The sequence below is a fragment of the Octopus sinensis genome, linkage group LG16 (genome assembly GCF_006345805.1).
Source record: "Octopus sinensis linkage group LG16, ASM634580v1, whole genome shotgun sequence".
Lineage (NCBI taxonomy): Eukaryota > Metazoa > Mollusca > Cephalopoda > Octopoda > Octopodidae > Octopus > Octopus sinensis.
In genome coordinates, this window is record NC_043012.1 from 13,523,071 (window position 1) to 13,535,013 (window position 11,943).

Below are 11,943 nucleotides of genomic sequence, written 5' to 3' on the forward strand. Positions count from 1 at the left end.
AATTACACAAAATATATCACCTAATGCAGAAAGAAGAGGACATATCAGATCAGATATCTAAGTAAGCTATCGTGTATGCCGTTTTCTGTTAGTTAACATTTTAGTTGGATTTTATAAGTGTAGTGGATATTATTAATTAGAATGTATAAATCGCCGTTATATAGATTAAATCAGTTAGTATACCATGAACCAATATTTCAACTTAAATAGCATTTCATGTATAACGATATAACAGTTTCTAATGAGATTTCCTATGAGTAAACACGATAACAATTAAAATACATTATATTTTATGTGACATCGTTCAAATTGTACATCAAATTAGTATAACAATAGGTAAATAGTTAATACAAAGGAAATGCAAAATTAATTGTTACAAATTATATAGAAGTATGAAAATCAAAAGTTAATATTTAGTTTAAATTTCAAGCGTTTATACAATATGTGTGAGTAAACATAATGAAAGAAAAAATATATAAATTTTTGATCACATTATCGCTTCACAACTTCAAAGATACTGACAAAATCATCTCTATTTTTCTAGTTGACTTTCAGATTAAATATTACGACTGAGTGTTACTGGACATGTAATATGGATTTTAAATTCTGGAACAAGACCAGCAAGTTTGTGTTCAGAGTGATTGGATTACATCGATCCCACTGCTCAACTAGAACTCATGTTATCGATCCCAAACAATGCAATGCAAAGTCGACTTCAGCGCAATATTAACCCAGAACGTGAAGACGGACGAAATACAGCTAAGGATTTTTTTTCCGGCGTGCTAACAATTGTGCCAGCTATCCAGTTTCTGATCACATAATATTAAATAGATATATATCAGATATATATCAATGCTGCAAAATACATATATTAAAGATGCATGTTTATCCACTCTATCTACAAAGTGTTATAAATAACCACATATATTCCACAAGAGATCAATTATTTTACAATTAAATACTTTCATTAAAGTCTGGACTCAAGTATTTCTCCTGAATCGTGATATTGATATTGTTTTGTTATTTTCCTTGTTTTTTGCTATTTTTATTGTTTTGAATTTCGAGCACTATCATTGAGGATGTCCATAAAGAATGGGAATATATTCAAGTGTGAGGGCCATCCTATGTCATAATGTTGTACACAATTCTCAATGGATATGAATTCTATTGTTAGTAGTTCATTCCAGCAGTCATTTCGAGGTTACCTGAGATGTGCTTTTACATTTATAATACTCTTGCTCTACTCATTTATAGTTTCACATAAGGTGTTATTCGAACTTCCAAAGTCTCCAGATTTTGTTTTATGATATTTGGTATACAAACCGTTTAGTATAGACTGTAATTTGAAGAGTTAACACGTCATGCCACAATACTGTAGATCCTGACACTGATTGTATAGGCATAAATTTTGTGTAAAATATAAATAACTTTTAGGTGTCATGAAAAAGAATAGCATTCGAGAAGAATTAAGTTTTACTGATGTGGCTAATTTCAGAAATTGTGTATATCCTCAAAAAATCTCTAGATGAGGTACTGGAGTGTCAGTCAATATATACGCCATGTAAAATCTGCATTTCTTAGTTTGTTTAATGAGAAAATATATCTTATCCGCAACACAATTCCAGTTTTTCATTTGAAATGTAATCGTTTTGACTGAAGGAAGAATTAAATTCATAAGTAAAGGCTACTAAATATCAGTATGTAATATTCATAAGACAGAATATATACGCTTTAATTCACGTAAAATTTGTAATTCTTAGCTGAGAGCGAGTAATGACTGTAGAAAACGAAATTTCTTGTGCAATTCGAATATAATAGTAAAGATTTTGTAAAGAAATAACTTCATTTCCAGCATAGGTAAGAATATGAAATCGTTTTCATCTTGAATGCGTATGTCTTTGTATATGTGCGTGCGTATGTGTGTTTGTGTGTGTGTGTGTATGTGTGTATGTGCGTGCGTATGTGTGTTTGTGTGTGTTTGTGTGTGTGTGTATGTGTGTGTGTGTATGTATGTGTGTGTGTGTGTTTGTGTGTGTGTATGTGTTGTGTGTGTGTATGTGCGTGCGTATGTGTGTTTGTGTGTGTGCGTGTGTGTGTGTGTATGTGTGTGTGTGTGTATGTGCGTGCGTATGTGTGTTTGTGTGTGTGTGTGTATGTGTGTGTGTGTGTATGTGTGTCTGTGTGTGTATGTGTGTGTATGTGTGTGTATGTGTGTGTGTATGTGTGTGTATGTGTGTGTATGTGTGTGTCTGTGTCTGTGTGTGTGTGTTACCAATTACGTGTCTTGCAAAATATGCCTAATGCAACTGCGACAGAACAGTAGATGTGCTTTAGTTTCTCATCAATTATTTGAACTTTTCAAATCACATTCTTCGGAATTAGGGCATATTGTGAAAAAAGAGTTCTTCCAAATACAAATGCAATAAAAGAAATTAAAAGAACAATTTACGAAATTTCTTTAACACTGTGAACTTATAATTATTGAAATAAACTGTATATATAGTGGCTATGAAATTTGTCCACAAATAAAATTACCAATGATAAACTCTTCCAATTATCACCAAATATGTGTGGCTTTTATTGCATGCACTCAAATAACAAGTTTTTCATAATGCTGCAAAAATAAACAAATTCATTCAAATGGTATAAAATTGTAAAGTTGTGTGTGTTCAATGGTTTTCACTTTGCTATGGATTATTTGCTGTTTCAGTTGACTTATGTTCAATCATTTGCTTCGCTTCATTCTAATTGTGTTTGATTTGTAATTTACCGAGATATGAGTTTCAGGCCTATATATAGAGTCTGATGACGCTATAATAATATACAGTGTTAGGAATAAAACAGCTGCTAAGAAAAACAATGTGTCGAGCTTCAAATAACATTCGACGTTTCACTAAAGGCATTTTAGCTTTCGAATCAATATTGGTCCATATGTGTTTCCTATTATCCCAATTTTATTTTTCGATCTGTTCGATTCTTAATCACTTCCTGAATTCGTGTCGGCACCAGTCTTGTGTACGTACAGTTTACACTAAATTACTGAGCCGATAGAAGAAAGTCCGCTCACAAGTGTCAAAATTATGAGTTATATTAAATATATAGAAGGTTCTATTTTACACCAAAGTACTGCTTATTACATCAATATATATTTCCTGTATCACAAGTTCTACGCAAGCATTGTGGCATGAGGTTTTAACTCTTTGAATCACATTCTTTACATTACCGCATGAGTACCAAATATCATAACAAATACTAGAGACCTTGGATGTCCTGCTAGTAAAAATTCGAATATTACCTTATGTGCAAATATAAATGATTTGAGTATTACAACTATAAATGGGAAAATACAATATCACCCCCAAGGTAACCTAAAAATGATTATTTTAAAGAACTGCAACCATTAGAATTCATAATTTTACAATATTGCACTCTACTTCCCTTCATACGGAAACAGACACATCCATTCAGAATTATGTACACTATTATGATACACTATAAAAAATGGCCGATTGCTCACAACTTCAATACATTTCCATTCTTTTGGACCTCCGTGGTGATGCAAAATATAAAAAAATAACAACAAAAGGATGAAAATGATAAGAAAACAATAACAATCTCATGATTCAAGAGAAATCCCTGACCCAGGCTTTAATGAAAGTATTTACTTGCTAATAGGTGATCTACTGTGGAGATATGGGTTTATTTGCAACTGTTTTTTATAGAATGGATAAATGTGTATCTTTACTCTATGTATTGTGAGGCATTGCTAAATCTGATGTATATTTAACACTGTGTGATCAGAAGCCGGTTAGCTGGCAGAATCGTTAGAACGCCGGATAAAATGCTTAGTTGAATTTTGCTCGTCTTGACAATCTGAATTTCCATTGCAGCGAATTCGACTTCGCCTTTCATTGTTTGGGTTCGATAATATGTGTACTGGGATCAATTTAATCGACTTACCCTCCAATACGAACTTGATGGTCTTGTTTCAGAATTTAAAACCAATATCATGCGATTAATAAAACTCATTGGTCACACCTAATCTAATACCAACTAGAAAAATACAGGCGATTTTGTCAGTATCTATGAAGTTGTAAAGTAATTATGTGCTCAAAAATTTATTTATTTTTCTTCAATTATTTTTACTCACACATATTGTACACACGCGTGAAATTTAAACTCAATATAAGCATTATCGTAAAATTTGAAGGATGTGACATAAAATATAATGTATTTGAATTTTTTGAGTTTGTTCATAGTAAATCACATTAAAACCTATTATATGTTTATTCATCAAAAGTTCGTTCCGAAAGATTCATATACGTTGTGTGCAAACGAATGAAAGAAACACTTTGTTTCCCGTGTTTAGGGAATTAAGTGACCAGTTATACCTCAACATAAACGAACGATAGCAGAATATAGATATCTAGTTCATTGTTGATTGATTGTGATTTACCTGAAAGATTACAGATTCACATCTAAACATTGATCTAAAAATTTCGATTGCATTTATTAAACGAAAGTCATTACATTAATATTATCTATATTTGTATTCTTTTGTCATCATTGTTTTGTGTCGTTTGACTAGGTGGTGGTATTGATTGTGTCCTGAGTATTATAGTTGATTATATCAAAACAGTGCCTACATTCAAATACAGTATAAATTTCATCATTTCATTAGTCGAAGTGTTACTTTACAGAACATAAATATAATAATAGACAGGGACAAAGCTAACTACACACATACACATTGAAACACACGCATGCACACACAATCACGCGAACACGCACACAAATACACATACACACATATACAGCCTATACATATATATATATATATATATATGCACATAGATATATATACATACATATTTATATATATATATATATATATATATATATATATATATATATATATATATATATATATATACATATTTATGTGTGTACATATATACATATGTATATATATATATGTATATATATATGTATGTATATATATATATATGTATATATATATAAGAAAATAGTAAAGTGTGAAAAAACGACAGAAGGCTTAAATGTTAAAAAATATATATATTTGTGTCAAAATGTCTGGAGAATATTGAAAAAATTTTTTTCATTTCCTTAAAATGACATAATTTTAAAATTTTTAAAGAAATTACCGGTTTCGCGTGTAGCTTTTCAAATTTCTTGTGACGTTATGTTTATATTGCATGGAGTTATCGATAACTCCATGCAATATAAACATAACGTCACAAGAAATTGTATTGTGAGGCATTGCTAAATCTGATGTATATTTAACACTGTGTGATCAGAAGCCGGTTAGCTGGCAGAATCGTTAGAACGCCGGATAAAATGCTTAGTTGAATTTTGCTCGTCTTGACTTCGCCTTTCATTGTTTGGGTTCGATAATATGCGTACTGGGATCAGTAATATTCACAAGGTAATATTCGAATTTTTACTAGCAGGACATCCAAGGTCTCTAGTATTTGTTATGATATTTGGTACTCATGCGGTAATGTAAAGAATGTGATTCAAAGAGTTAAAACCTCATGCCACAATGCTTGCGTAGAACTTGTGATACAGGAAATATATATTGATGTAATAAGCAGTACTTTGGTGTAAAATATAAATGACATTAGTGGGTCATGAAAAGGAGTAGCATCTCCAAAGTATTAAATTTTACTGATGTGGCAATTTTTAGAAATAGTTTATCTTTAATAAATCTCTAGATGAGGAACCGAGCTGTGATATATGTCTTTATTATATGCCATGTAAAATTCGATCTTCGTAAGTTATTTCATCTACTATATGATTCCAATATTTTCATAACAACGTAATCGTTTTGGCTAAAGTGAAAGAATTGAATTCATCAATAAAGGCTGCTACAATTCAGTATGCGATATGCAAAAGACAAATTATACTCTTTAATTCTAGTAAAAATCGTGATTTATAGCTGACAGTGAGTAATGTGTTTAAATAACAAAATCCTTATTTCTAGTGCAATTCGAATATATTAGTGGCGTGTTTGTAAAGAAATTCATTCATCTCTAGTATACCTCATTTTATAAAATCATTTTTACATTGAATTAGGTGTGTGTATGTGTGTGTGCGTGATTATTTCAATGTACAATAGTTGGAAAATATGTGTAATGCATTAGAAAATATTCCCAACTGCAAAAAAGGCAGTAGATATTCTTGCGTTTCTTATGAATTATTCGAATATTCAAAGTCACATTAATCGCAAATATTCGTATACTACGACAAAATGATTTTTAAAAAATACAAAGTGAATTAAAAATTGAGTGAACAATTTACACAATATCTTTAACACTGTAAACAATTGGTTATTACGATAACCTCTATATTTAACGGATGTCAAGAAATAAAATTATCAACCATAAATTCTTATAATCACCAAATATGTGAGATTTTTAGTACATTCTCCATACAACCAAATTTTCTGAATTTTGCAGAAATACACAATTTCAAATGCAATAGAATGGTAAATTGGTTTGTTAAATGGTTTGCATATTTGTTTGCATTTTTTATTGTTTCATTTAAATCCTGTTTTATTATTTGCTTCGCTTTATGTGAATTATCTGATTTGAATATTAGCGAAACAGAATTGTCCAGCCTGTAGTTGGGCAATATTCTGTAATCTAAGAAAACAATGTTAAAATTTATTAATAAGTGCGTAGTAGAGTTGAAGATTCATATGTTTATTAAACACATTTGGTGATGAAGAAATACTCAACTATTCTCACCAAAAGAAGTGCATTAGACAATATGTGATTACCTCTATATTTTAAATGTTACTCTTTCAGTTCATCTTTTGTAGAGTAATTGTAATGAAATATATTCCAAATTTACCTCTTGTTTGTCATTTCTAAGCAAAGGTTGATAAAGCAATAACGATATAGAGTACAAGGAACAAAACAGTTGCCGACAAAAATAATTTGTCTAGCTTTATATATGTTTTTCGACGTTTCTTAGAAGGCATTTTATCTTTCGACTCAATATTTGGTTCATCTGTGTTTCCTATTATCCCGATTTTATTTTTCGATCCGTTTGATTCATTAACGTTTTCTGAACTGGTGTTGGCACCGGTCTGGTGGACGTACATTTTACACACAATTACAGTGCCGACAGTAGAATATCCGGTGACAAATTCCAGAATTAATAGATATATTAAATATATAGAAGGTTCACGGGACCTATTATTAATTTTTTTCAGTTTTAGAAAGAAAAACAATATTTACGAGAAAAACAGTAATTGCAACAGACATTTTCTCTCCAGATTCACCCTAAAGTAAATAGATACGACTAATAATGTTAACATAATTGAAGAATATTGTTGGTTACGGCCGCACTAGAAATTTTTCCTTTTGATGTGAACCCTAACAACGGCTGTTATGATGCCGTTTTTTTTCAATATCTTCCGTGTTATTCCGGTGTTCAAAACACGTATATATCGCATTCGTGCTTATCAGAAGGATATTTATTAAAGTTAACCTTGCGGAAAGTATTGAATATAGCGTCAATTTATAGAGAAACATTTCTCTCAGTTATTAGCGTGACTCCTGTATCTTCGGCAAATTTTAATTTTAATGTAGTGCTCTTACGTATTTTTACGTTAGGGTACTACAGATGTTGTAAATCAGTTTTAATATAGCTTACGTTTACTCTTTCTTCTATCCATTGAAGGTTAATATCATACCACGATAATCCCAGTATGAAGGGAGATAGAATGCAATATTGTAAAATTAGGAATTGTATTGGTAGTAGATAATTCCAGCAATCATTTGAAGGTTACATTGGTGGTGATGTTGCAACACCCCTGTTAGATTTAGAATGATTTTATTCTACTCATCTACAATTTCCGATAAGGTGATATTCGAACTTTTACAAGCAGGACATCCAAGGTCTCATGTATTTGTTATGAGATTTTGTATACATGCAGTAATGTAAAATATGTGATTCAAAGAGTTAAAACTTCCTGCCGCATTGCGCGTGTAGATCTTGTGATACGTGAAATAGATAATGATGGTATACTCAGTAATTTGGTGTAAAATATGAATAACTTTAGATGATCATGAAAAGACGTAGCATTCGTGAAGTTTAAAATTTTACTGATGCGACTAAAAATGTGTATATCCTCAAAGAGTCTCTAGATGAGGAATCAAACTGTCAGAGAGGTGCTAGTCAATTTCTATGCCATGTAATTTATTTCATGTGAAAATATAATCCATGCACATTATAATTCTAGTCCTTCATAAACAACGTAATCAGTGTGACGGAAGAGAAAGAACTGAATTCATCAATAAGGGCTGTTAAAAATCAGTATGCGAAATACATGAGGCAAATTATACGCTTTAATTCAACTTAAAATAGTGATTTGTAACTGGCAGTGAGCAATGTCTTTAAAGAACGAAATTATTATTTCTAGTGCAATTCAATTATATTAGTGGGCACGTTCGTAAAGGTATTGTTTCGTGTCCAATGTACCTCAATTTATTAAAAAAATTATTTCTTCGATTTATGTAAATTGTGTGTTTTGTAATTTAGCGAAACAAAATTTTCAAGTCTATAGTTGGACAATATTGTGAGATCTAAGAAGAAAATTTTAACATCTATTAAGAAGTGCGCAAGACAATGGAAACTGCAATTTCACGTGTTTATTAAATATATGAGGTGATGACGAAATACTCAAATATTCGTACCAATAGTACTTAATTAGACGATATGTGATTACTGCTATATTCTAAATGTGAGTTGGTCCTTCAGTTCATCTCGTGCAGAATAGATGTAATGAGATATATTCCAAATTTACCTCTCATTTATGATTACTAAACAGAGCTTAATAAGGAAATAAAGATATAGAGTACAAGGAACAAAACTGTTGCTGCCAAAAATATCTTGTCTAGCTGTATATATGTTATTCGACGTTTCTTAGAAGGCAGTTTATCTTTCGACTCAATATTTGGTTCATCTGTGTTTCCTATTATCCCGATTTTATTTTTCGTTCCGTTTGATTCATTAACGTTTTCTGAATTGGTGTTGGCACCGGTCTGGTGGACGTACAGTTTACACACAATCACTGAGCCGACAGAAGAAAGTCCGCTTACGAGTGTCAGAATTAATAGATATATTAAATATATAGAAGGTTCACGCGAATTGTTACCCAGTTTTTTCTCAGTTTCAGAAAGATAAACAATATTTGCGAGAAAAACAGTAATTGCAACAGAAACTTTCTCCCCAGATTCAGCTGGCAATAGAAAGACAGATATGATTAATAATGTTAACATAATTGGGGGTATAATGGTGGTTATGGTTGCACTAGAAATGTTTCTTTTGCTGTGAACAATAATACCGGCTGTTATGATGCCGTCTTTTGTGATACCCTTGTCATTAAAACTGTACTGCCATTGGGTGTATGCTGGATTATATGTCACATTGTACACGAAATTATTTAAAGTTTCTTCCGCGTTAACCTGGTGTCGAAAGCAAACAGATATTTCACAATTGTGTTCATCAAAAGGATATTTTTCAACGTTAATATCGCAGTAAGTATTGAAAATACTGTCTATATAGAGAGACGTACTTCCATTACTTGTTAGCGTGACTCCTGTATCTCCATCAAATGTGAATTTGCCTGTAGCGCTATTAGAGATTTGTACGTGAGGGAACCACACTTTCTCTAATTGAGTTTTAAATAGCTTACGTTTTCTTTTTCTTCATCCCATTTTAGATTAGCATCATGCCACGATAATCCAAGTATCAGATTACTTGTCATTAATCCTTTTGCAATATCAAATTCAAGAATGTTCTTTATTTCCAGTGATACATCTACGTATATTATATCGCCATCATTTAAAACGGGTCTCTGAGACTTCTCATAGCCTCTAAGTATCTTTTCCTCTAAGTCCTTCTTTTTTGAAGCAACTACTCCGATGAGCATTAAAGTTAAACCAAAGATTAATTTCATTATGTTCAATAAACAGCGAAATTAATACTTCAAAATGTTTCCTGATCTCTTTCACGTTCAATATGTTTATGGTTTTGGCAATGTTTCTGCGTATTAGAAATATACGTGTAACCTGTTTATATGTATTTTTTTGTTTCTGCTTATCTTTGTTCTTATGTGTGCATATATATCGCAAGTATTCTATTTATGACTGTGTAAGTTTTGAGAAAGAAAAAATATATGTAATTGCATTTAAATATGAACCGTCTGAAATACCTTATGTTTATCTTGTGGAAGATAATCAAGTGAAATCTTGATCACAACTACAATGGACTATACCGTGAGTGGCATTAGTGAACAATCTATCTCCAGTTCAAAGTCGCAACGTAGTAATATGTGATGATATCGAAAGTATTTATACTAAGATCTTACGCATTTAAATATGCTGTAACCTCCTATTCTTCTTCTGCCTCTTTCTGTATTTCCTTTTTCCTTATTATCCTTTGGCTATCTATTTATGTGTCTTTATAATCCATAGTTTATTTCCAACCAGACTTAATTAATATATTACAGAACTACAAGAAGTCAATATATTTTATTGATGCGATAAATATATTATTTCATAATCTTTTGTTTTGTTTGTAGTGTTAACAGATATTAATTTTAGATTTCCCATTAGAATATTGTCAGTGGATATGGTGAAATATTGAGATCATATTGTCAACAGGATATTAATGACCCTCTTTGATGTGTATTGATGAAACTTATGATCAATAATCACAACCACGAAGGTGTCGTTAGCGGGTTTGCTTTGGAACATTGGAGCTTTGTACTTGATTCCTATGGGTTAGTTGCCTAAGAATATTATGACTTTTGGTAAGTATTCTACGTGGAATAAAAAGAGGACTGTCCAAATCTCCTTACATATGTAAGTGTATGTGTGTACACACGTTTGCACGTGTGTATACATATATGTAAGTATATGTGTATGTAAGGTGGACGTGTTCAGGTGCATTTCTGTAATATATAATAAATTACAAGTACGCATATGTGTATATCTATATATATATATATATATAATTCTGGATCGTTATGTCTTTTTTTCTGTATGAAGAGAGTAGAGTACAATATTGTAAAATTAGGATATGTTATTGGTAGTAATTAATTCCACAAACATTTGAAGGTTATAGAGAGACGTACTTCCATTACTTGTTAGCGTGACTCCTGTATCTCCATCAAATGTGAATTTGCCTGTAGCGCTATTACATATTTGTACGTTAGGGTACCACACTTTCTCTAATTGAGTTTTAATATAGCTTACGTTTTCTTTTTCTTCTTCCCAGTTAATATTAGCATCATGCCACGATAATCCAAGTATCAGATTACTTGTCATTAATCCTTTTGCAATTTCAAATTCAAGAATGTTCTTTATTTCCAGTGATACATCTACGTATATTACATCGCCATCATTTAAAACGGGTCTCTGAGACTTCTCATAGCCTCTAAATATCTTGTTCTCTAAGTCCTTCTTTTTTGAAGCAACTACTCCGATGAGCATTAAAGTTAAACCAAAGATTAATTTCATTATGTTCAATACACAGCGAACTTAATACTTCAAAATGTTTCCTGATCTCTTTCACGTTCAATATGTTTATGGTTTTGGCAATGTTTCTGCGTATTAGAAATATACGTGTAACCTGTTTATATGTATTTTTTGTTTCTACTTATCTTTGTTCTTATATGTGCATATATATCGCAAGTATTCTATTTATGACTGTGTAAATTTTGAGAAAGAAAAAATATATGTAATTGCATTTAAATATGAACCGTCTGAAATACCTTATGTTTATCTTGTGGAAGATAATCAAGTGAAATCTTGATCACAACTACAATGGACTATACCGTGAGTGGCATTAGTGAACAATCTATCTCCAGTTCAAAGTCGCAACGTAGTAATATGTGATCATATCGAA

At 31.3% G+C, this 11,943-nt stretch overlaps 1 protein-coding gene across 1 annotated transcript in view; it reads right to left on the bottom strand.

The window, feature by feature from the left end:
- The window catches only part of LOC115220605 (acetylcholine receptor subunit delta-like), an 18,177-nt gene extending 6,622 nt beyond the window's left edge, over nt 1–11,555 (bottom strand). Inside the window, exon 1 of the mRNA XM_036510189.1 lies at nt 11,159–11,555. Coding sequence (XP_036366082.1) covers nt 11,159–11,555 — 397 coding nt within the window. The remainder of the gene's footprint in view (nt 1–11,158) is intronic.
- Nucleotides 11,556–11,943: the final 388 nt, after the last annotated feature.